The 27310-nt window shown below is 37.8% G+C and overlaps 1 protein-coding gene across 10 annotated transcripts in view; it reads right to left on the bottom strand.

The window, feature by feature from the left end:
* TRPM1 (transient receptor potential cation channel subfamily M member 1) overlaps positions 1-21563 on the bottom strand; it is a 109750-nt gene extending 88187 nt beyond the window's left edge. For 9 of the 10 annotated variants that reach the window (XM_026855678.1, XM_026855680.1, XM_026855679.1 and 6 more), the window contains exon 1: positions 2164-2472. In XM_026855678.1, the coding sequence (XP_026711479.1) occupies positions 2164-2286 (123 nt within the window). In that variant the 5' untranslated portion in view covers positions 2287-2472. Of the gene's footprint in view, positions 1-2163; positions 2473-8307; positions 8416-21442 lie in introns of those variants that run through there. The other variant, XM_026855686.1, reaches the window with a different exon arrangement.
* Positions 21564-27310: the final 5747 nt, after the last annotated feature.

Here is a 27310-nt window from a genome sequence, read left to right as displayed (position 1 = left end):
GATCACTTCCACTTGCATGTATGCTGACAGCATGTTATTAACCTCAAAGAGCCAACCAACGTAATTTCTTAGCAGAAGGAACACTCCCAGCCTACTGCATAAACCTAAACATCTATTTTTTTTAATCAGCTCTAGAAATAATTTTTATCTCATGAAAGGTAAATTTCTTGTTTCCAGAATGAACATCAGAGCAAATAATCACCAAAAGAATTAGGAAGACTAAAACAAGCAAGCCATGCAGAGAATTTACAGCTTTTAAAATACAACATTTTTTTTATAATCAGAAGCCAAACCTTGTTAAGAAAAACCAAATCTGTACTGTATTACTTCTATGTTGACTTGACTGTCTTTCCTATGGGATTAGTGGGAGAAGATTAAACAATTTTTATCAGGGTATTTTACTCTGACTTTATTCCATTCAGGAAATAAAATTCTGTATGCTTTGCACTATCAAGATAGGCTTGGGGACATTAAAAAAAAAGCAAAAAAAAGCTGACTGCAGCTGGAGCACTATGTCTGAATTATGGTTTTACTATTGCGTTTTATTATGTTTAAGTGAGCCTTGACACATAAACCAACACTTTAAAGGGGAGATCTTTCTCTTTATTTTCTTTTACCATTATTTATTGAATAATACTACCAGCCTACAAAAACTACTGCTTATCTTTGGAAAAGTCATTTGGTTGACAAAGCAAGCAGTATACAGTTCATGAAACAGAAATGTCTTGGAGTACAGCCTGGTTTTTCACACTATTTGGACGCAGCCATAAGGCACCTAAGAAGCAACTGTGCAAGTAATGGCAAAAGTTACACAACGCAACGCTGTTGCCAAGTATCAGCTGACATTTCAATATGCCACTTCGCTTTTTATCTACCAGAGGAGAAAAAACCTGAACCCACCACAAATGCTTTAGAGCCTTCCATCTTTCTTCTAAGTATTTAGGCTTTGCCCTGGTGACAAGGACATTACAACAGAAATATTAATTTGGTTTTCTCACCTTTTTCAATGTCTGTAATAGGGCCTGTAAGATGGGCATTACATGCAACTTGACAATCTCTTTAGCAGAAAAAAGGGCCAGGGTCCCCAATTATTACATAAAAAAACAACGCTGTAAATGAATAACCCTAGATAGTGCTTGCAATTCACCTGGTGAAGGCCTTTGCCCAACAATCTCAGCTGAGGAAGTCCCCCAACCCTAGACATATTCTTATTTGCATTCACAGATAACCATGACCAATATTTCACATCATTATAGATCATTTTTAAAAAGGAAACATTTTAATACATACTTAGTTGACTGTGTGTCAATGACTAAATTTCCTCCAAGATGCTGCCATATATTTTTTCTCAGTTATGTTTCTTCTGACTTCCTTTCACCCCTTTAATTTGAATCTGACTCTAACATTGTGGTGATTAGCAGAATTTAGAGGTAAGAGGGTGGGAACAGAACATAAAAACTATTTCTCATTATTTGAATGGAGTCAGTCTGAAAAAGGCCAGTTGAGCTGGAATCTGAGAAATCCTGAGCTGAAGTTAGTCTATATTTGTTCCAAATGAGTCTATCAATCCATGGACAAAAGACGTATTTAAATTCCCTTCACAGCTGAAAACTGAATTAAGAAACATTCTTAATATTCATCTACAACATGCAAGCTTATGACAGCAACAGAGTGAGTTTATGTCTTCATTCTCCCCCTTGTCTTTTTCATTCATATACTGCACATTACAAGATCAACTACAGACTGTATTTCTCATAGAATCTGCCGTGTACGTTCAGTGAATCACATCAAAATCCTTTATATATCCCATCATTCTTCTCCCTGCATCTGAACTTGGCATGAACATTAAGTATCAATAGTCATCAAAATATGATTTTGACTATGGGTAGGAATAATTACAGGCTAGCCCTGTTTGGCGATATTTAACTCAGAGATCCTTAAGACAGTGTGCTTGTGAAAGAACTCCCATCATAGGAAGAAGATTCATTGCCAGAACCTGTGCAGTGAATGTGACTGATACCTCTAAGACTTAAGAGAGCACAGAGGGAAAGAGAATTGCTCTCATTTATAACAGTACCAGTTATTAAAAAAAAAAAAAAAGCGGGGGGCAGTGTCTCCAGTTGTTTCCCTCAGATTGTACTCTTTGGGTAATTGCAGACTTACCTTTTGTGATCCAGATGCTGAGCCCTTAAATGAAGTGCGTTTGAAGGAGCCACTCATCCTCCGTAAGGAACCTGTGAACTTTCCTCCTCTTCCTTTCTTAATGCCCTGACTCTTACCCTCCATACAGGACTTAGTACCCCAGCACCAAAGAAAACTCTGATTTTAGTCATGTACTCTGAGCAGGTTTTTTCCTGAAACCAACAATCATTAAGTTACAGCTTAAACAAAAAAAGAGACAGATGCACAAAACAAAATCAAAGCCAAATAATGAGACTCCTGTTCTGATAGCCAGCTAGACAAGTAGAAAAACAAGGCAATACACTGATACAAACTGTCCCCCTCCCTCTTCTCTACTGTCTCTATAATCAGGCTTAATGCACACAGCTTCTGCAAGCTATGGTTTTTAATGGACAGAGATTTAATAAATGGTGATTGAAGGTAAATCTACTTTAGAAGCAGCAGCCCGAAAGGTTTTTATTTGTGCAAAGCACAGGGCAGTCAGATGGAAATTATTTTGGTATCAGTAGAAAGGCACATGAAAAGAGCAGATGGTCCTCAGCAGACTATGGGTTAGAGGCCTGGTGGAATTCTAAAGGATAGCTGCTGATGGCAAGTGTGACTATAGCAGGTCTCAGGATGAGGGACACAAGGTTTTAAAAGCAAACAACCCATAAGATCATAATAAGAAGTTAGATTCTAATTAATCAGGGAATAGGGGTTGTGGCAAATAAGGTGCAGTGTGTATTATCTTAATGAATTCTTATTAATATCTCAATCCATCTATTTCATATTATTCTGCTTAAATATGCAGAATGAAAGCAAAAGGAGGCAGTTAGGAGAGAATAACAAAGAAATGAGGAGGAAACAAGGTGCTTTAAAAGAACAAAATTATTATTGACTAGGAAATATCTAGTTGGCTCCAGAAGACTGGCCTTCTCATACATGAGCCAGGAATCTGTTAGAGAGCTCGGTTTAGAAAAGAAATGGATGTAAGCACAGAGAAACTAGATATATGTTTCAGAAATATACACACGGACTGCTGATTTGTAACTGTGAGGTAAGTTAGAAACACCAGTAATTTACAGGATTTAGTTATACAGTCAAACTTTTTATTTATTTACTTCTTTACATTTTTACATTCACCTCTTTGTCCCTCAATAAAGTGGGTGCCTGCTTGCAGCTGGTTAGAGGAGGCAGAGAAAATTGAGTTGAAAACCTAAAACAAAACAAAACAAAAAGTGGAAGAGGCTGATGGAGCTGCACCAATTTTGTTGTTCTGGTCAGCACAGTCATAATCAAGAAAGTGAAGCTTCCCATGCTGGCAAAGATAAGTGGCTGACAACTTACAACATAGTTAAAGTTGTATTGGGAAATGGGAGAGTAAATGTTCCATGCTCTGCAGGAGAAACACTTCTATTATATTAGAGCAAACAGTTTGGGGGATTAGGTTAATGGAACGTAGAGGGCATAGACACTAAAGGGTCACAAAAGAGGTCTTCCTTTCTAACCATTCATTAAACCTAGGCAAAACCAAGAAAGGTAAAATTAGCATTTCTGACAAGACTTTTGACAGCAGCTGTTGTATGATGTTGTTTTAAGACTTGGCTTGGCTGAAGTAGAAGCTGGCAAATAGAATATAAAAATCTGGCAAAGACAATAACCCAATGAGCACAGAGAGAATAATCCTAAAGGGAGTTGTGATCAGACATGCTAATTTACAAAGTAGTGCCTCATAAATTCCATGTACACCTGCACTCCAAAAGGGTCTCTCCATTATATCAGTTAGCAGCAAAACATTGCAGTTACTGCATGGGTGAAAAACTACCCTGTTGTTTAAACTGTTATGATCTTTGAAACAGATTAAATTACTTCTATCTATACCAGAATTTGATTTGCCCAATTCTGTCTTTTTTTATCTATAAAAGTCATCTCTACATTCTAGGACATATTCTCCAATGGTGGTAGCTATTACAGCAGTCACTTCTATCCACACTGACAGATTTAATGAGCTGAGAATATGTCCTCCTGATCTAGCATCTTATTTGATAATATGAACAAACGTGAAAGACATTCAGATAATAGCACATGCTGAACATTTTTGGTTTATATTAAACAAATCCAATGTGAATGCTGTCAAGGAACAAAAAGAATATTCGAGGCTCCTTTGCACAGTTCCTCTTCCTTAGCCAAAACATGTGTCTGAAATGCAGTGAATGAAACAGAGGTGCATCCTAGTCACTATTTGTGATGTCATCTCACAAAAAGTCATCGTTATGACAGTGCAATTCCCTGAAAGGATGAGCGACATTACTCAGAAGGGATGACTAACAGTATTTTGTTAAAGGACAAAAATGGGACATGCTTTTCAGAAAGCAGAAATTCAGAATACAAATCTGTTCTTCAAGGCACAATGTAGAATGTGAATATAAGGAATTCATTAACTCGGTCCCTTTGGACATGTGATTCTAAGACTTTTATCTGAGCTCCCTGTAACTGCTTTTGGTATATTTTAAGCACCACACTGGATTTTCACAAGTTGTCAGTACCCAGGAGATGTTCGCATGCAAGAGTCAGATGAAAGCCTTCCAATAATCAATGCAACAGAAGCTGCTGAATACTAACCCCAGTTGAAAAATCAGGCAAATTAAGTTCTGCTGATGTTCTTGTCCCCACTGTGTTTATATAACACTTTATGGGCTGTTTCCACTATGCTAGGGGACCAGAAACATGCACCATGCTGCACTTTCAACAGCTCTGTGATTTAGAAGTACAAGCTTAATTGATTTTCCAAAAGAGCTTGTGGTTTTAGGAGTGCAATCTCACATTAGGAAAGCTTTTAAACAAACATTGTTACTGAAGGTTCCTGTCTTACTTTGGAGTTTTCTACTTCATCATTTGAGCTGTTTCAATGGTTTGTGTGGTCTAAATCAGACCTGTGTAACCATCTGGTTTAAATCAGCACTAGGCAAGGAAAGGGTCGTAATCTCTTCCAACATGATGCGGTTGACAACGAAAAAGTATCTGGCACAGTATGGAAGTAAAATACCCTTAAACTGGTTCTGAAACTGAACAATCAGTGACATGAAAGGACACATCTGTCCGTCACCCTCCATATTTTGCAATAAAATCAATTTGGTCAAACCTAGATTATGAAAAAACCAAGACTATACAGTCCCACAAAGCAGCAAGTAGAGTGCAGGCACACTCCATTTGCAAGATGACCTTCAAGGTCCTTGACAGCCCGCTCCCTGGGAACTGTAGGGTGCATTCATTTCAAAGTACACAAAAGTAACTTAGTATGTAAGACATAAGTACTTGTCTATCCTATAGATACCATGCCATGGAAATTTAACATCTGCAGTCACGGAAAGATCCATGGCTCAAAGGTCCTATCACAATGGGTTCTTTAAAAAAGTGAATAGTTTGGTTAAAGACAGTTGTAGTTGTTTCAGCCTATAGAAAGTCTAAAATGGACTGAATTGCTCTTACTGCTCATGGTCAAAGCTATGCTATGACATGACATCACAGATGTCTGATGTCGTTTTTTTAAAAAAAAAAAAGTGATAGATTTCAAGTTTTGATGTATAGTACACCATGCCAGTTGAAATGTTTCCACTCACTTCAGTAGTCACAACTAAAAATGGAAAGCAATACTGCATAATCCGATGAACTTTATTTACACAGACAGGTGGGGGTAAAATGGGCTTACACTGGCATAAAGATTTGAATGTAAAAGGCATGTAGAATTAGGCCTTCCTTCACTTTGCATTTAATACGAGTATTAAACTAAACACATTTCTTTCACAGACAATGGATTATAAAACAAAAACTAAAAGCACTTTTTCTTCTTTTTAGTGGCATGTCTTAAAAGAATATTTTCTGTAAAAAAATGTATGTAGGTGTCCTTTGACATTTGTGAGACAATAAGAAAATTTAAGCAGTCGTGTGCTTTACTGAAAAAATCCATACATTCTGTTAAGGGTATTCATTTATTAGCCTAAGAACAGGAGCTGCTGGTATTGTGCTCAGTGCTGCATCAATGCTTTTCCAAAAAGGCTTATTCCAAGGTAGTCATAATCAGTTACGTTGTGCTTGCTACCAAAACATCTCAACAAGTGCAGGCAAATCCATCTTGCAATTCAACAAGTTTTCCTGCATAAGGACATGAGCATACACCAGGATTGTCTGAAATCACTATGGGGCTGCAAACTATTATCATTCTGAAGTCTTTCAACTCTTCAGAAACTCACATGTTATTTTGTTACTGACAGGATAAACCTGCTCAAGTACTTTCAAGTTTTTAACTCTCCCAAACTGAAAAAAAATGGAAATGTCAAAATTACTCTTCAAGATGGTTTAATCCTGTTAATCCATTTACACACTCTCTACAAGTTGGCTAGCTTCAGAGAGACAGTTCAGCTATTTAACATATTTTAACTTTCAAAACCACAACCTCTTCCAAATGGTTTTTCTCTCATACATAAAAAGCTGCAGGAAATCAGACTAACATCTCATAGTTGTGTACAGTAACCTCCAAAGCAGATGATGGAGGGCCTATATGAAATGAGCTGGAGCAGAATGAAACTGGATAACATTTATATTCAAGATAAAGGAAAGGAGCAACAAGTTTCCTGACTACTGATGAAGTGATTTGCTTTCCAAATCAGACAATTATGCAGCAGTAGATTCACTTTTGAAAGAACAGCATGGAACCAAAACTGTAAATACGAATACTCCTCATTCTGGGGTGTTGCATACTTCAAACTGTGAAAACAAAAATGTTTAATATTTGAAGAACTCCTACTGTTTGATTATACTGGCTTCTCAGTGGTCTAGTAACAGCATTGCACTTGGTTTTTCTCATTTCCCCACATCTACACATTCAGATGCACCATCTGAATCACGCAGATCACTGAAGCAGTACGTTATTTTTATGTCATGAACAGAAAGCTATGAAACAACTTCTAGTTCTCATTATTAGCCAAAAGAAACAAAATGCTACACTACAACACCACAGTCCATTATAAAGTCTATCACTTTTAGAAAAAATCCACCAGTTTCTTCCCCTGATACTTGATAGTTTTCTTCCCTCTCTTTATCAAGAACTAAAGAATTAGGTTTTACATTTTTCCTTTTTGTTGTTTTGAGTGCTTCTCCTTTTGTGCTACAAGTACTTTCAAATTTGTAACACTTAGAAAGAAAAACAGGAAGGTATGGAGGAAGGACAGAAGGAAGGAAGGGAGAATCTAATGACAATAAATACAGCATTTATCAATATAAATGCAGAACAGGCAGTGATAAATCTCCATAGTAGGAGCATTATGATAACTTAGTACCAAACTAGAGAGAAGGGTATACATGTCCAGAAGATCAGACAGATACTGAAAAAAAAAAAAAAAAAAAAAAAAAAAAAAAAAAAAAAAAAATCACACAAACACCGAATAACGGGTTTTATCACAAGCTCTATTACAACTAGCGCCACTCAGCTTCCAAATCACTTTCTCTTCCTTTTCTTTTTTTAAAAAAAACACCTATCTTTGGACAGTTGATCACATTAGGTGCAGACTAAAAAGCTGGTTTTGCACATTAAATCCAGGGCTATAATTTCTGACTTTAAACAATGGGTAAGTTTATGGAGTTATGTGAAGAGAAGCAAAAAACAAACCAGCCAAACAAAAAACTCCAAAGCTATATGTCACTAAAGACAAAGGAAAAAAATACAGAAGTTTTACATTTTCAGATTCTGAAGAAGCTTGACCAATTCATAAAATCATGATATTTAAACTTGGCAGTATGATATTTTTCCAGGCAAAGTGCATTTCTTATCTTCAAAAAGAAGCTTTATAATTTTGGAATAGAAAGCTTGACATCTTTCTTAGGTCTGAATAGCTGCAACTGAAATAATGAAGAGCATTTGGAGAATTTTACACCATTTCTACAGAACATTTAAAACTGCCTACAGCAAAATTGATGGACCACCGTGTCTTCCCTTTGACACTTCACACCAGTTATAGACTGCAGTACAATATTGTTTTATCTCAGTTATAGGTCTTAAGCATTACGTACTTCAACAGTTCTTGATTCTTTAGTTTCTATACCTGAAATGAAATGCAGACAGAATATTGCTCAGTGCTGGTTACCTACCATGAGAATGAGCACACTGTAGGTCACTGGGGACTGCCGTCTGCTGGGCGAAGAAAGCTGACTTCTTTTTCTGTAAACTACATATCCTCAAAGCAATGCTATAGTAACCTAGGCAAAAGCATATTAGGATTAAAAATGTAACAGTTTACACAACAACACTCAGACAGCATGTAACTGGCAGGTGACATCTATAGAAAAGTTTCATTTAGTCAATTCCACACAAACTCAGAAGAGGACTATAGGCTTTTACTTCAGCATTGTCTGTATACCGATTCCAACAGTCTTTGTTATTTAGCACCTGTCTGTCCCCTCTCTCCTCTTGCAAGAAAACAGCAGGTTTGAAGTGAAATTGAGCAGATAAGACATGCAGACAGAAGAGAAAAGGTAAAGAAATACCTTCTGTTTGTGCCAGTGAGCCTGAAAATTGGTGCCTGTGTTACCAGCCTCACATATTAGAAATAATCTGTACTCATCACATAAATAACAAAATGCACACCAGTAATCCTATTTCCATAACCTGCCTAGGGAGTAGAACCTGCAGAAACCCACCATCAGCTTCTCTACTGTAGAATCAGAGAAAAAAATTAAGTTGGGCTTTGTTCAGCTCAATGCTGAAAACCTCCAAGGACAGTGTTTCCAGTCCTCTGGGCAACCTGCTCCAGCACCCAACCATTCCTCACTGTAAGGAATTGTTTTCTTATGTCCCTTTGAAATTTCTCTTGCTGCGAATTACTGCCATTGTTTCTTGCTTCTGCACCTCTGAGAAGAATCTGGCTCCATTATCTCTGTAACACTCCTTTACTTAGTGGAAGACTGCAACTAAATTCCTCCTTAGCTTTCTCCTCTCCAGGCTAAACAAACCCAGCTCTTCTAGCCTACCTTTATATCAGGTGCTTCCATACCCTAATCATCCTGATGGCCCCCCACTGATACATTTTTCAATCTCTCTCGTACTAAGGGGGCCCCAAAATGCAGTACTCCAGATGCAATCTCATGAGCACCAAACAGAGGGAATAAGCATTCCCCTCTTCCTAATACAGCACAATACACAGCCTTCATAACTACAAGGGTACACTGCTGACTCATCTTCAATTGCTGTTCACTGGGATTCCAGGTCCTACTAATGTGTCAGCTTTGCATTTGCTTTACTAAAGTCTTATTAAATTTGTGTTGATCTATTCCTCCAGCTTGTTGGAAGAACACACCCACCCCACACCCTGCCTTGCTATTGCTACTATTTCCTACTGGTGTACCCTATCCCATTTTCCAGGACATTGAAGATGTTACACCCCATCAGCCCCTTCTGTATCACAGCATTGTACCTACAAAGATATACTCAAACTGAAAATTAAAAATGAAAAAAGGTGTTCATCTCAGCAGTTTAGAATTACTGCACTGAATTGAAGCACAGCAGGATAACTTGGAGTCTGAAATTTGTGGTGGGGGGTGTGACTTAGAGCCTGCTATCTTAATACAGCATCCTTAGAGACATCAAAAGAACTGCTCTACAACAGGCAGAAGTACATTTAACAACTGCAGGCTCAACCAGCTGAAGGCTTCTTGCACAGACAGGGCTACTTGTCAGCTGTTAACAATTTTCCATGAGGCTACGTGATCACTAGCACTAACAGTGGAGCAGCTTGTGGTTGCATGGGCTTAATTTGATCACAGAAGAACACCATGAGTTTTTCTCTTGCAGCTCTGTGGCTCCTTTTCCGTAAGTAACCTCCAAAGTACATTAAAGACTGCTTGTACAAACAGAGAGCTAGTTTTCAGAGGGTTTGGAAGCATATTGGGTCACACAGCAATTTAAAGTACAATCAGCTTCTGTCTAAGTGAGTAGGTGTGTTACTTTAGAAGTGGAAATGAAGAATACCTTATGTCACAGAAAATGGTGTCGGGAGAGCATTTTTACAGACAAATTTGTCCAGTACTGCATGTTTGACATTCATGTGCTTTCAAGCAATACCACAAGAAGCTCTAGTTACTATCAGCAGTGACTTCACATATAATTAATAAAACTAAATGAGTTGGTTTCTTTCCCTGGTTTGAAACTACCTGGGATGAAAGAAATATAATAGCAGTACAAGAAAACGATGGTTGAGGACAGCACAAAATATTATTTGCGTTCATTTGTTCCTGACTGTACTTAAACTGTATTGCCTAGAATTCAGTAGCTATTCCTATAGCACCTTCCATCCTAAGATTCAAGTCACTCGAGCATTAAAAACCTAAACTTCAATACCCTTAAGCAGCGAGGAAGCATTCTCATCTCTAACAAATAAGGAAGCAGCTGAGGCACAGGAAAACCAAATTACTTGTTTATATCTGTGTGATGTAAAAAATAAGGACCTCCAAGTGTGACACATGACTTTTTCTTTTTCTTTTTTTTTGGCTGGGTTTTTGGTGTCCTTCCCCAGCCTGTATCACTAATGCCAGTGTTGATTACCTGGAGCTCACAGCTTGACTGGACTGCATTTCCTTATCCATTAATTATATTTTTATTCATAGTAGTGGATATGCACCACAGGTCAGGAAGGCACCAGATAATGCTTTCCATGAAAAGAATAATGGACCCATTTTTTTTTTTTTTTTTTTTTTTTTTTTTTCTATAAATATTACCCAGATAGCTAATAACAGAAATCCAACTCATCATTTTACAGATAAGAAACAGTATAATTGCTTAAAGGTTCAAATATTGATAAGAAACTCATTAATTTCTGTTGTTCAAGCTCAGACAGTCCCTGACCTAATTCTGAAAAATGCTGAACAAGCAACAGCTCCTGTGATAGCAAATGGGAGCTGCCACATTTCTTCAATTTAAATTCTTGTTGCTTTAAATGACTTTTCACAAAATGAAGCAGATAAAGGCCCTTATCCATCATATAAGACTATCTAAATTAATCTCAGTGGGCATTTGTGAAGATCTAGACCATGGTTAATGGGTAGTTTTGAAAATTCAGGCCCTGATGGCATATTGCATGCCACATCCCCATGTACAGTAATTTATTTCACATGCAAATTGACTACTAATGTAATTAGAGAGCTAGTGACATCTTACTGCCATTCTCAAAAAAGCAGAGCTGAAAACAGGACAGTGGATCCCTTCACTACTGCATCACATGTTCAGTTTCCAACCAAGCTGAAAGAGCTGGGGGCATAGCTACAATCAGTTTGGGAGCACTCTGTCTAACCACTTCCTTGTCTCATCCTTGGATTCTGTAAATGGCTAGGTCTTTCAAGCTAAAAAAAAGAGAAATAAATTGGATTTGTTGACTTCTGTTTCTTTAAAAGATGGGGAGGTAAAACCTGAATTCTAAAAATGGGACTACAAAGATAAAAAAATATTGTATGCAGATTAAACTTTGTGACTGCTTTAAGGACAGTAAAAAAAGAATAAGCAAAGCCTTTTTAAAAATAAAGCAGTGATTCAGTTTGAATACTGAATTTAGATGCTAAGTTACTACAGATACTTCAGGCCTTCACTTAGGATAAATCCTGTTTTACCTGTGCAAAGCCTAAAACAGTCTGTGATGTTTTACTCTTGGTTTTATTGTTTAGAATGGCAATGTTTCATTGCTCTGTGCTTTTATGAAAGCAAACTAATTATTGTTTCAGCTCTACTAATGAGCCAGAGATTGAATGTAGTGTAGAGTTTTCAAATTGTTCTGTCGGTAAAAGAAGGGGAAAAGGTAATTTAAAATTATTTCATTGCTTCAACTTTCATATGAATAGCTCCAGTACTGAGACAGTGGAAAGAATGTCATTCTTCATAATGCTTGGTTCTTAGCTTTTGCACTTAGCTACTAAACTGGTACCAAGGTTCCAAATAATTCACATAAAGAACACGGGTACTTTGCCATGAACTACTGTTTTCAAAAGGTACCATATGACCTCAGTCAGCTCAAATCAGGAAACTGGGATAATAAACCCCTATCTCAGAAAGGCAACTGTGTTTTGGAACAGTTTTGTCTTTTTGTCCCTCTTCCTGCAAACTTTTTAAAGATAATATTTATTTTCAAGTTTATTAAAATACAGTTATTGTGAATTATTTCAATTTTGATAAGCCAATGCTTTTTGACTAAAAGCTGCTTCTCCAATCAGCTACATAAATAAAGCATTTCCATTAAAGAAATGGAGATAGATCCTCAAATTTCTGTAAGTTACAGGGCAGATATTGAAATTTGAGGTTTGGGGGTTTAATGCAAGTATTAGTAGAACTAAACACAGGCCCAGTTAGTTTCTCATGAACCTGAGAATGCAGTGGCACTGGTGGAATCGATTAACTATCTTCCATTTAAAAAAAATATTTATGATCCAATATTTGGCTATTAGTATACACAAGAAATAAGAATGCAAAATCTGAGTTTCCATAAAAGCAACATTTTCCATAAAAACTCCATAGTGAGTTTCAGTTTTGTGAGGAAAATAGGAATGTTTTAAAAAAAAATTTCAAAAAATACTGAAGCTACCTCTCTGTAGAAAAAATTTGTACTTACAAACAATATTTCTCTAGTCAATGGCACATCTAGTGGGTTAAAAACTCATCTAGGTGAACAGGTAGATAGTTCATGGGCTTTCATTCATTGTAAGAAGCAAAAGCAATTTACTATTTATTTTATTTGTTTTCAATTCAACACAATATTAAGTTGCCCGTAATAGATACTGGTAGAAACAGGTGAGAAATGTCACTAGATCCTGGATAGCAACCTAACATGCAAATTATAAGGCTTGATTACAATTGCTGTAACAAGTAAAAACCTCCTTCCTCTCCTATGTGTAGAATTTAGCTCTGGAATTGACGAGTTCAGGACCTCTATCTGCCCGGTTACTTTGAAAGAAGCACAGGTAGCCTGTCATCCTTGAACCAGGTGAATTTCTAGTCCCCTTGCCTTTAGTAGTATGCAAAAAATTAAAGAGAAGCAGCTTGGAAAAGAATTATAAAATCCTGAATTCGGTCCAGCAGTGCAGAGAATACAGGCCATGCAGAGCTGGAGATCCTCAGTAATTGGTATGGAACAACATAACTGTGCCAGCAGCTCAGTCATATTGCCCTATGTTACTCTGGATACAAAGCTGAGTCTTCAAAAACATTCTAGGATTTCATATCTACTTTAAGGATAATGACAAGAAATTAATTACAATGATGTTTATTCAGTTTCAGCACCCTTATAAGTAACTTTCCTTTTAGACAGATAGAAAACCAGAACGAACTCTTTCCAGTCCTCACAGTTGTAGTAATGCAATAAATTAGATGACAGACAGGATTACACTGCACTTCATGTGATTATCTTACAGACCAGCTTTGCTGCAACCTTCTCCATTTTCCGTGCATCATCAACCCTGAGCAGGGACTTTTCACTGGACTCAGACTTTTCTATGTGACAAAGCACTTCCTCGTAGTTAATTAAAATACCTATTAGCCTAAACTGACAAATGATAAAAAGTACTAACAGAGTATTCACCCTGGATGACCATTACAATCAGTTTGCCTGAATAACCAGGTCAAGATTTTTCGTCATTTTCCCTATATTTTCATTATTTTCCAAGCACTCTGATTATGCTCAAACAATTAGATGTGGTAAATAAAATGTCTTTAAATATTTCCTGTTAAATACAGTTTCAAATGTTTTTCTCCTATGCCTAAACATGGCTAAAACTGTCTGTACATTGATACTTTTGATCTGTAATGAAAATGGAATGCTAGCCCTGTTATTACAACAACAAACTGTGGTGACAGGGGAGCACCAAGAGTTGTGCTGGGTAGACTGGAAAGATGCTGGGGGCCTTGTGGGTGTGAGCAGGGTGAGCCTAGACCCAAACTGCAAAAAAAGGGCTGATTTCAGAAGTGGAACCATTGCCACTGGTGGTAACCCCCCACCGAAAATCAGATTCATGCAAGGTGACTTTAATGTACACTGTATAAACACGGACAGCAGTCAGCTCCAGCCTCACAATCCTAAAAGCAAATGGGGTTTTGACAGAGATTTCAATGAGGATAGGATCTCAGTAACAGTAACAAGAGTTTTCTTTTTTGTTTCAGCTGAGCAAAAAATTGTCATTGTTTCAGTATTCAGTACACCATCTTTTTCAATGCAATACTGTGATCTCAAAGCTACTTAAATAAATCCAAATCATTTCCATATCTACCATCAACTAAAATGAAGGCTGAAAGAATGTCTCTTACCTAGTAACAGAGGACTTGAAAGGATATTGAAGAGAGAGCTGAAGAAATAAATCATAAACAAAACGAGTAATTTAAATGCCAGTTAAGCATTGAAGACTTGAACCTGCAGCACCAGATACGAGCCCACAAAACTCCACTGATCTGAGAACTGAAAGAGTGAGCCTGTAACTCTGGAAGGAAATAGCTTCTTTTGGTTTCTCACCACAAGACAACATCTACAACTAGTGACAAAAGCCTGCTCCCTGCTTGGGTAAACAAGGAAGGTCTGAACAGCAGGTGCACTGGGACTCTACTCATATTCAACATACTAAATAATGAAACAAGGCTCCCCACCGTGCTCCATCATTCCTGAGACAGGAAGCAACTGCTTCTTGTTGGGAGGTAACTGAATTGCTATCAGTTCTAAAAAGGGGGAAGGATAGACTTCCATTAGATGCCTTGTTAATGTATCAGTTCTCTTATTCACAGCATTGAGTTCCGTTGTGGCATTCCACATACACAGTTACTACTGCCACATCCATTTGGTATCTTCAATGGTAAATATTTCTTACTTCCATCATTTGGCGACTTGGTTCTCACGCAAAAGTAACGCTTTTTTTAGTATCACCAGCTCCATCTGGTGGATATTCTTCAGGATATATTTTATTGAAGGGAAAGAATAGGCTTTTCTAACGCAGTTTTGTCTCCCTTTAGAAATATAAGCATTAAGACGTCGAATATTTAATTCCTTCTACATTGTATTAGCATGTGGGAAAGGTCAAATATGCTGAAATGTCCGTGTTTATTAGCAATTAGTTGTCCAGGAGAGGTTTAAAAACCTCTGTGTAAGGAAAGAAATTTAATTAGCCAGTGACCTTTCCTGAACTGTACCATACTCTCGGCTCTTGTTGTGAAGATTGCTTTTCAAATGAGAAAAATAAATAAAATACATAAAATAAATTTAAACTAGTTAGTAACAATGGCAACTGTAACCTAGAAAAAACCTAGAAATGTGCATATGCGATACATTTTGATGCAAGAACAAGACAATATGAAGTATAAGTTAGCTGGAAGATAAAGTGAACATAAGGTGTAGAACAGGTTTAGAAGTAAAGTAAGGAACAGAGAACCAGATAATCTTGTCCTGGCCCTGGCCCTTATTTTCTATGGTGCCATGTGCAAGTCACCTCATATCTTTAATACCTTTAGGTTTTCTATCTGAACAAAAGAAGCAATTGTATAAACCTATGTAAAGACTTAATTCCCTCATATTTGTAAAATCATTTGGAGTCCTTAGACAGATGCAAGCATGATTATTGTTAGTAAAGTGATTGAGCAAACAATCCCTACATTTCCACAACATTCTCCAAGACAAGCCCACAGTCCTTCACAGTAATGAGTTCAAAAATTTTGCAAGACGTTCAAAGCACTTTGCCGATATTAATGAAACTTAACAAAAGAGAAAGAAAGGGAAACCTCAGTTGAACTTTCGAGGGTAGTCATTTAAAAGGGTCAGCTACACAAATCAAACATCTCATTTCAGAGTTTACACATCACCAGAAAAACAAAGGAGGAGAAGTACAAATATAATAGCATTGATCCCCTTTCTCTGCACTATAACTCTAGCACGTAAAGATCTCTTTATTTCAGTTAAATTTACCTATGCAGTCAGGAAACACAGCTCTGTAATCTAGCACACATCAGCAAACAATGAATCAGCATCTCCTAGATGGTCTTGTCTGGCAGAGTTTAGCACCTCTCAGTGTATTGCTGGTCCTTATTTATTCTCATTGCTTAACTCACTGCGTCCTGTGACATTACAGCGAGTTTTAGCATTACGCTGAATGTTTTCTGATTGCGGTGTTTTACCTTCTGCTGAGAGGTATTTGTTAAGAAATGTGCATAAAAGTCATGAAACCTAATTAAATTGAGGGAGATTTTAAGAAGCCAACTAGGAGAAAAATGCATTGCTCTCATCTGTCTACCAAGCGCTAGATAAAAATGCAACTGTGCTTTTTGTTGACAATCTGTGTAGAAGAATAGGGCAAACCCATAATATTTTTATTGATTTCCTGGGGATTGCCAATAGGAGTTGCTGTAATACTCATGCTAGAGAAAGACAACAGTGTGCACTCTCACAAACAGTCAGGAGCACCTCATCCCTTTTATCTGCTGATTATGACATTAGCTCCAGTTCACACTTGTGGTGAGATGTGCCAAGTTAATAATTAGAAGTAAAAAGCTTCTGGGCAGCTACAGATCACTACTCTACCAGAAACATCTAGACCTAACAGCCACCAGCCTGCCATGACCTCTTATGGTGAGAGACAAATTAAAGTCACCTGTGACAGACCTATTACCCAGGTCTCTGTCCAGAAGCATTTATACAAAGAATTCCCACCTTTACCAGCTCCTTCAGTTACAGATTTTTTATTTCTGCTAGGAACATTTATCACAGTGATAATTCCAGCTGACCAACTCACGTCACACTGATCTCCAGAGATCTGACAGATGATGGTGGATTTCCTTTGCTACTTCCTAAATTTCAACAAGTGATATTGATAAGAGGATCCATAATGACATGAGGACTTCTCTTTTTCTGTTTTTACAGTCAATCTCCTGACATTTTTGTAGTTGAGATCATGAGTTAGTCATCTCTCTCTCCTGACTATAAAGTCTCAGAGACACCAATAGAGACAAAAGCTGCTCCAAAACACACATGCTAGAGTCAAATGACCAATCAAAGCAAAAACAAGACAATAAAAAACTACAATCTCACTGACATTGCAGTAATAGGATCACATCAAGATTAGTCTATGTCATAGATTAAGCCCACTGAAGTAAACTAATCTTTTACAGTCCGCTAAGACTATGTGTTTACTCACTAAGATGGGAAACACTCAGGAGTGTAAAATGCCTATTTGCTGGAACAGACCATATAAGACTGCAGCTGCATGAAAGTTTAGCACACTTATTGCTACACCACTGACCTTAACATGGCTTCAGAAAGGAAAAGTTCTTTAAACAGGTTTTTAAACTATACTGTGTGACTGATGAAAAAAAAAAGTATATTGAAGTCAGCACAACACTGTTATGCTAAAAGGCTCTTACAGACTCTACTAATTGACATTTGGGCAGTCAACTTTTTGTCTGAGCAAAGCAGTGCAGACAGCTTCCAGAAGAGAGAAATTCTGCACATCAGCACAAAGATGCCTTGCAGGCAGTGGGACAGCCTTCCTCTGGCTGGCAGAGAAATACTCCATTCAGACTGCAAGCAACAGGAAGCTCTGAGCTGCGGCAGCTCTGAGAAGGAACAGCATAACCACTGTGCTTCTCTGCCCATGAATACAGCAGCTGGTGACTCCGCTTAATTGCAAATGTACTAGCCCACTTCTGACCTGCCATCAGTCCCTTTGCACAGCGACCACCAGAGCGCCACACTGCGAAATGGGTGTTTGTTCCCTGCTGAGTACCATCAAAACACTACTTGCCCAAACAGCAAGAGTAATGGCATTTGTCCATCTGCATCTGGGGAATAAGGTCCATCTGAGGACATTTTCTTCCTCACAGGAGGTTCCTTTCTAGTGCATACATCACACTTCTTCTCTAGAAAATGTATTTACCAGTCTGCATATCTTTAGGAGTTGTCAATTTTGCCATCTCAGTTCAGGCTGCTCACAATCCTTTTGTACATTTCTATTTCTCCTTCACTTCTATTAATTAAAATGTATTCCAGGATGTCTATTTTGAATTTTTATCAAGATATCAACATCTGACTGAAAGAGGGAGAGTGGGGAAAATTAACACAGCAATAAAACATGTTTTCGCAGTGTTTCCTAACATGCCTTTGGTTTTCTAATCATGGAAAAAAAACACAGCCCGGTGTCTCCAGATAACTTGGCTAACAGTTGTACCTGTGAAAGCACAATAACCAAGATGCTGAGCTGACATCAAAGTTACTGTTTTACTGAAGGCATAGTACATATGGCACCAAAACCAGGCTGTGCAAACCTCTGGGCAGGCACCACTGGAGAAGCAGCAGAACGGCAAGGTCCCTGCATGGAAGAGTAAGTGCCTGTCTCCGTGTCACCATCATACTAATGCTGCCTAAAGAGCTCCTGGCTCAACAAAGGTAAAGTGCAAAATTTAAAATGTACGTATCCACTTAGTGCTTGCATACACATATACACATATATGCAGTCAATATATTACTGCTTATTAGGCTACTCAAAGAAGCTTTCCCCACATGTCCTCAAGAAATGTCATCTTCATGTGCTACAGGACAAAAGAAGTTCAATGAAATTAAGTCTTCAAGAAGTATTTTATGACGAGATAGTGTTTTGAGAGCAAATAAATAAATAATTAAGTCCAAGACTAATTGACAGAAGATGAAGAAAATTTCTTGACTACCAGAAGAAACTCCAGTTCACCAAGAAGTACTGTGGTTTGTGCTGTGCAACAGAACATGTTCCTTTCCTTCTTTTTTTCCTTAGCAATTACTACAGCTTTCTGGGCCCAATCCTACATAATTTACAGGTGTTGAATTCTCCACATAAAATTTACCATAGATCAGAAACAAAAGCAGTGCATATTTTAGGACTTAGGGGAGAGTTAAGCATAGACTGGCTTTATGCCAGCCCTCAGCAGGGGCTGAATTCCATCTTTAATGAAGTTGATACGAACTAGGCTTTTCCAGGATTTGCAGGACTTGGCCTACTGTTAAATTAAACTGCTGTTATATGGTTTCACTGCAGGCAAGTAATTCTCAGCATACACACATTTTAATCAGAATTTTGGCATTTTCTTTAGCAGGGAATAAACAGATACAACAGGAATCAACCAAAAGCACAAAATAATGCAATTATCACATTGTTGTTTATCTGCAATGTAAATCAGTCAAATGATTCCATTTAGCTCTTTGTATGTGCAGGCATTAATCACCTCTGTGTTCACCTCTGTGTTTGTACAGTTGAGCTGTCAACAGGGTCCTTGCCTTAGCTTTCTGGGATTATACCAAAAATAATTAAATCAGTAGCACCATGTCCTTAAGGTTTTTCTTTTTAATCAAACCCATTGAGAAAGCAAGTGTACATTACTTTCTCATTACCCGCTACTCCCACAAGCTTCTGCTAAAAACATTAGTATTACAAGGAGAAAACACATTCAAGGCAGTAATATTTTTGCATCCATTAATAGGATTATTGTTCCTTAATAAAATGCAGGAAACTGAACGCCAAAGGACATATCTAGTTGTAACTGTGAATGAAAAAATATCCCCAAATGGAACAAGGAATAAACATGTTGATGTGGCATCTAGAACCATTAGTATTTTTAAGATGAAAACTTGGCTTCAGCTTGTTATAAAAGGTTTTAAATTAGTTGTGATGTAAGTGTGACAACTGGCTGAAAATGGGAAAAGCAACCATTTGTAGCTTTGAACACATACATACACAATTAATCCTGATGACTATATCCCTGATTGACTCCATTTGCAGACACTTACCCTGAGGATGCACTCTTGCTTCCTTAGCTTAACCCACATTTTATTTGAGATGTCATTGCAAGATGGATTCTTGGAAGAACTATGTTTGTCCACAACTTTCTTTTGAACTTTGAATTTCCAGACTTGTGTGGTCTGAGGAAAGGGTTAAGGGACATCTTGATACCATTCTAATTGGCACTACTAGCAGAAAACTGTATATCAAGCAAGGTTTCTGCAGCAAAATTAACAGGAAGTTTCAAGTAGAAAGGTGCTTTGAAGAATTTCCCATTGACACCCCTGAAACTGGTAGTTAGGGCTGCAAAGAGAATATCTGAGCTGTGTGTTTATACTTACAACACACATGGTTGCATAAATACCCAGCAAAAGTCCTCACAAAGTAAAACGGATACAACTATGATAGACTGAGGTTTTATTGCTGCCATCAAACTCTCTTTGGTTTGACTGATAGATAGGGAGTTGCTACATCCATATTCACTAGTGCTTCCTGGCTGCTGTGCACCGATGCACTCCTGCAAAACTCCCAAGCTCTCATGTCAGTAACAATGAAGCATAGGCGGTTTCTCAGCTGAGCCTCTCAAGGCCTGGCTGGTGACTAAGCCCACCACCAAGCTCCATTTCAGCAGCCACCTAATCAATACAGATACAACGAAAGCTACTGTATTGATCTAATATAATTTTCTGTTATGTGTTAATCTCAAAAGAAGTGTGACCATACTAGATTCCAGTGTGGTTGGTAAAATGAGATGAACTGCAAACATTCAGAAATTCCTTTGCTTCAGATCAAGAAGGACTGAAGAGATAATCATGACAGTGCAACAAAAGTAACACCAATTAGATAAAATTAGTTAATTCCAAATCTTTGCCTTGCATGTTGCTTATAGGATCAGCCATTTTTCATTCATCATCTATTTCTTTTACTGTTCTATGTATCAGCAAAGTTTTCCTCTACAAGTATAATGAGCACTAAAGAAACCTGAACTATGATAAAGCATTTAACAAGTACATATCAAAAGATATGTATGTGCCTCTGTACTTTTTCCTTAAGCATGTTTCAGATGGCTAAAAATTTACTTTCATTATTAATTTTTAAGATATGAAAAAGAATCCCTCTCTTCTTTTAAATTAAAAAAATAGATAAATGTCTTTGCTTAGATAACATATTTCAGATATATAAAAATGTTACTGTATTAAAAGAATAGCTCAGATTTAAACTACTTAGGATGACTTCAAGTTCAAGTGTCAGAAGTCATACTGGAAGCGATAACTACCACTTGAGAGAGAAACTCAGACAGCTCTCATCTCACTAAAGGTAGAATGAGCCTTTATAGCATCCTGCTTTTCAAAAGACCTTTGACCCAAGCAAATGGCCATGCAAACAATGGTAAAGAAGACTACATTTCTTTTCTCAGTTGCACCTAATCTGCTCATTTATTGTTTTCCTTAAAATAGAAAAGGGACACACCTACCTTGTCAGACTTGAAGAAAGCACTATATCCTTGCGATGTATGTTAGTTAGATATAGTAAGGTAATGTTTAGTTTAAAATCAAAGTATTCCCCATAGCCCTTAGCATGCAGAGATTCTTTTAGCTCTGCTAGAGGATGGGCAAATGACTACTCGGGGTATTAGAAAAGGTTAATTCCTAATTCCCTCGACTAAGCCTGTTTGCTGCTACGGACTACTACAGGCTTTATTCCTATTAGAGACTTACTGGTTGCTCAGGGTGACAGCACTGTGTCACAGGTAATTGTGAAAGTGATATGGTAAAGGGTTTCTAAAAATTTATCTTTGAGTAAAAAGAGCGAATTACTAATTCTGCAGCCTTTTAAGTGTAAAAAACAAGAAGGTAGTTATGTTTTACTTTTCCAGTATTACCTGATATGCAATAGACATATAACCTTTCCATTCACAGGCCAAACTGTCACTGGAAGAATCAATGACAGCAGGCTGATAGTACTCCCCAGATGGCAGCAATTATAAGAGGAGGAGGAGAAGGTCAAGCCATGCCAGAAAAAGGAGTGTTTGTGTTTGGTTTTCAATTTTGAGTGCAGGCCAATTAATCTTTCCTAATCATGTAACTGAGAACCAGGCTGATTACTAAACAATAGAACAAATCCTAGGAGGGTTAACACCTGTAACTGCCATCTACAGCAGAAACAAGAACAATGGTATTGACTGGAGACATGTTTGGTGTTCCTTGCTATTTGAAAAGAAACAAATACCTAGTAACCTAGGTGTAATCCTAATGCAACTCTCTCTCATGAAACAGCTGAAAATGTCATTATTCAGTAAAGCATTATACTCCAAAGTGTATGTGAGCACAGACATGCAATGTAATGATGATGTTTGTACTTCTGTAAGGGAAATTTTGTATTTTATGTAAATTTTGGCAAAAATCTAAATGGGGCATTTTTGGTTTAGGTTGACTTCTACCATCCTGGAGTATGTTGCTTAAACTATACGGTAGCACCTAACTTCAGGTAACATTGAATAATCTGTACTCACCTGAACTACTACTGCATTTCATTATAGGATGTGCACCTGGCTGCCTATCTGCCTATTCTCCCTGGTGACCTGTGCTAAGTATCTCACATAATATCGTATCTCATCTGGCTGAATTGATAGGATGACTTCTGGAAGCCACAAGAACACAATGTGACATGAGTTGCCTGTGAAACTAGCCCTGGAGAGAAGCAGAATTTAAAGTTTTCCACTTCATGACTAACTTCAGTATTTTGAATTTAAGCTCCTACAAAATGATTTCTTGAACTGTCCATTTGCAGAGCTTTACATTACTGCTTAAGTTCAAATATTAACAGGCTGTTTGGGGATCATAATGCTTCCAGCTAGTTCAAGTCTTAACAGTTCTCTGGTCTTTTCCCTTCATCCTTTCACAGCTGACTGATGAGTTTCTATTGTAATAGAAATACAGTCCAGACAGATTGTCTTTGATATTTAATGAAATCTTGGTCCCTGCCTGATACTTCTGGCTAATATCTCATTACAAATGAGAAATAATAACTAAAATATTGCAACTGGACATAACTGAATTCCATTTAGAAAACACATACATGAACTAGTAATCCCATAATCATCAACCTCAGATTTCTCCTTATCTTCATAAATCTGGTGTATCTCCATCCTCCAGAAAATTAAAAGATTATGAGAGCCCATACAGCAAAACCTGTAACTTGCAATTAACCACCTTCAGTTAGTCTGTAGCATTCAACTATCTACCTTACAAAGTTAAAACTATTAGATTGTGCAACAAGTGTATGTACAGATGTTAATCTTTAGACACTCTCCTGATATTCAAATTCCTTATGGTTCCATTAGAAAAGAAAATGTGGCCATGAAGAAACTCTGAATCATTAATAAATTCTTTAGAAGTTTTCTTCCAGCTTTTGCAAGCAGGAATCTGTGCAACCATGAAAAAAAGAGAGAGAAAATAAAGAAAAATGTGTTCTCATCTTAGCCATTCTTTCCATGGCTTCTCACTTCCTCCTTTCTGGTTTTAGAATACCGAAGAGCTCTCTGATACAGAGACATCTGTGTCATAGCAGCAGCTAAGGCTTTTTTCAGTGGGAAGTACCACCACACCCATGAGCCACAGTCCCCCTTTTTTCTTGTCTTCCTCCAAAGTATATCTCATGGGAATTTAATTAAGAACTTTCTTAAACACCTTGAGCACCTGCACCAGAAAAATCACATTCTTAACTGTAGGTATGTGATTACTTGAACAAAGCAATCTTTGCAGAACAGAGTGCCAGATAAGAAGTACCTTGAGAGTAAACCTTTCCTTTTGCTTTTTTTTGTGAGAAGGAAGAATTTGATTTGGGCAGATGAGTTTCCATAGAGGTAACAAGACCTCTTGTTGGTTGTAGGAAAGGGTCTCAAAGTCTACCAGTAACCACTGAGTTCTTGTCTGAAATATAGAAAGTGTGCTATTTTGGGTAACTGAAATTACTCTGTGGTCTGCTACTTCTGATACAATGCTTTAGTTTCCATAATTGGAAAACCATTTAAAATTAAGTTACTTTGTAATTATCAGCCTCGAATAAACTACCTTCAGACTCTAATTTTCTGCACAGCAGCACATGCCAATGTAAAAGACAGCATTATACCGAATACTGTGATTCTGTGATTATACGGATTTGTATAATGTTCTAAATGTAATTGGTTTCAGTTGTTTTGTGTGTCTTAAGCAACTAGAAAGTCATAATTAATACAACCACAATCAAACCTTTATTTTTTAAATGTTATGTGTTCTGGAGATGGATGTTCCCATCAGGTTTGTCACAGTCTCGAGGACACACACCGAGTCCCTCTGGTTTAGGTACGTTTCCTTTTTTTTACTGCTTTCCTGCTGTCCAGCCAAGCTTCCCTACATCATTCACAACGTCAGGCTCCAGCAGATGGAGCTAGCAAGCCGCTTGTTTGGTTTAGACGCAAGGGAAAGAGAATATCCCTCCGCGATTTGTTCTTCCTGAAGCACAATGATGGGCAGTTTCTTCTCTACTCTCCTACTTTAAATCATTGATTTCATATCAGTACTTTGCTTATCCCTTCTTCACAGAAGCATAGAAGATAAAGGGAGACATGGAGAAGGCAATGTGGCTCTGTACTTCAGTCATTTTTCCTTTTCATGGTCAAAGTCACAGTTTACCAGGGATACAAATTCCCTGCTTAAGCAATTACTAGTCCCAGATGTTACTAAACTGCAAAACTATGGATCTATCTTCACCTAAAAGGAAGGTCAAGTGACACATTTAATGTAGACCTATCTGGCAGCAACTCAAAAAGAATAAGAAATAGGTCAGAACATATCTTGCTGATGCCCCAGAACAAGACTCAAGAAGGACATGAAGATTATGGGAGAGAGAAGAGGATTAATAAACTGACTTTGCAGGGAATCCTGATTTTTCTATTACCGAGTGAGATGAAGCTTCCAACACTGAAGAGGAAGTAATACATTCTCTGAAAGTTCTTGTTCCTTGGCTGCATCCTCAGCTACAGTAAACATATTCTTAGGATGCTGGCAAACAGTGCAATCTAATCTCTCTTCCACAGGGCCGTTATCAAAGATGATAAACTGAAAAAAATTCCTGCTGGAACACTGCCCTTTAAAGTGAGTCTCTGAAAATGGGAGCTACCAGCATTCAAAAATGTCATTTCCCTCTACCTAACTAAAGTTGAGGCTGTGTAATAGGTTCAGTCAGAAAACATGATCTGAAAAGATGTATTTCCTATACAGAACTGACTATAGTCCTGCCCTTCACACTGTTTAATCTTACTCCCCTCTTTGATCTATTGGGCCATACACCTAGACAGCAACTGCTGAAGTGCAATTATATCAACAAAGGCTGAAAGATCCAGAGAAAGAAAATGTGGCCAACAGACTACACATTACTTGCTTCAATAACTCTTATGGCTACATATAAATAAAGTCAGATTCTGACATGTAAATTTATTTTTCACAGAAGCAGACGGTGAAAGAGACTCAAAGTAATTTTCAGGTAATGTAATGTTTTGAGAATTTTATTTTTTAATATAATCAAAATTTTATGAGCTGGTGAAGGAAATGCTGCACTAACTGAAATGAGAGTAATGTAATCATGATCAGTTGAGACATAGATTGTGGATACTGATCTATTTGAACTGTATGTGGTTAGGCTGTCAGCAATGTAAGACTAATTGATGTAGCAAAATCTAGACAATAATAAATGAAGAAAGTAGATAAATGTTATTAAGATCAAGCTAATTCTACAACCAAACCCATTTTACAGGACCAAAACAAGATTTCTGGCTAAGAACCCACTGCTCCTCTGAGGAGCTCTGAGACAAAGAAAACTGCTGAAGCCAGAATAATATCATTAGCAGTATCTTGTTAGAAAATCAGACTTACAGCTGGTAATAAGAGACTCTTAAAACTATTAATATTATTACATTAACTTCTGAAAAATACATAAAGAGATTTATAGCTACCATAAAAGTCAATTGCTTCACTGCAATTTTAAGCAGTATCAAACCCAGGCATTAAATAATGTTGAACTAGGACTAACCTAAGAAATGCAAGATTTTGACTGAAGGTCTGCTTTTAACTACCTCAATTTAAAAAAAAAAAAAAAGAGAGAGAGAGAGAGAGAGATTAATGTTCATTGTTATCAGGAGAGACATAGTGTTCACACATTCAGAGAATGACCAACCACTGCTCAGGATGCTGGACAAAAAGTAATTAAATAGGTTAAGATCCCCAGGCCTTCAAATGTCTTCCAGAGCATTTGCCTATTCCCATTAAGTCATTCAGAATGTTCCAGTTCCCACCCTGGCCCATCAATTTCCCCCCAACTATTCTTCCTCCTTACCAGAAGGGAAGCAGGTTCTTCACTGCATTTGGATGCAGACAGAGGAGGCATCGGGCAGTTCCTAAGCCAAAGACATCTCTGTGAGCAAACCTTACTGGCACAACAACATGATCTTATTTCTGAAACCCGGGTCTACCTGTTTGGGAGCTAGCCCCCATACTGGCTCTACTGTTCAGTGCTTTTGTTCTTATGCTTGCACAGGGAGAATTTTTAAGTCACTTGTCTTCCTCATCCGGAGGGACAGTTTGGCTTCTATCTGCTGTAAACAGACCTTCTGTGGTCTGCACAGGTTCTTGGGGTTCCAAGCAGAAGGCAGTCAGAGCCAACTGTGTCCACACCACCTCCACTGTGGCCCATGTTACAGGGCAGTCTGGCAGATACACTAGCACAGAGCCATCATCTTTTCTAAAAGAGTCCAAGGAACAATCAAAGGAAAACATATGCTTTCCTTCTGGAAAGAGTCTTCCTAAGAGACAGCTTCTGCTTGCCTGACCTTTTATGCTGCCAACATGGTACAGAGGGACCGTGTATCAAAGGAAAACTGATGTCACAAGCATTTTCAACTATGTGATGTGTTTGCTGGAAATGGGGTGGTGTGATGATTCTGAGATGTCTTGAAGGATTCTGGGGAGCCTGGGCAATGACCAAGGCATATTTCATAAGATCTGAGAGTCATTTTGTAACACTGAATTTGAATAGTGGCAGTGGGGTCCCTACTGCAGTGAGGCAGCTAGGTTATCTAAAATGGCTGAGATAAGAAACGGACACATTGCTTGCTCCTTTTCTTCCCTAGAAGATCCCTCCCAATCACCCTGTATGGCACTGTTGCAGGGCAGCTTTCCCTCCCATCCTGAGCACAGTTCAGTGATACAGGTAAGTCATAGATGGGATGTATGACGCAATGCTTGTCCTCACTGCCTCTAGTAGACAGCTCATGACTGAGCTCAATAGTAGCAATATAAAGCAGAGG

The sequence above is a fragment of the Athene cunicularia genome, assembly GCF_003259725.1.
Source record: "Athene cunicularia isolate RWA chromosome 10 unlocalized genomic scaffold, athCun1 chr10_part1, whole genome shotgun sequence".
Classification (NCBI taxonomy): Eukaryota; Metazoa; Chordata; class Aves; order Strigiformes; family Strigidae; genus Athene; species Athene cunicularia.
This window is presented reverse-complemented; position numbering and strand designations above follow the sequence as displayed.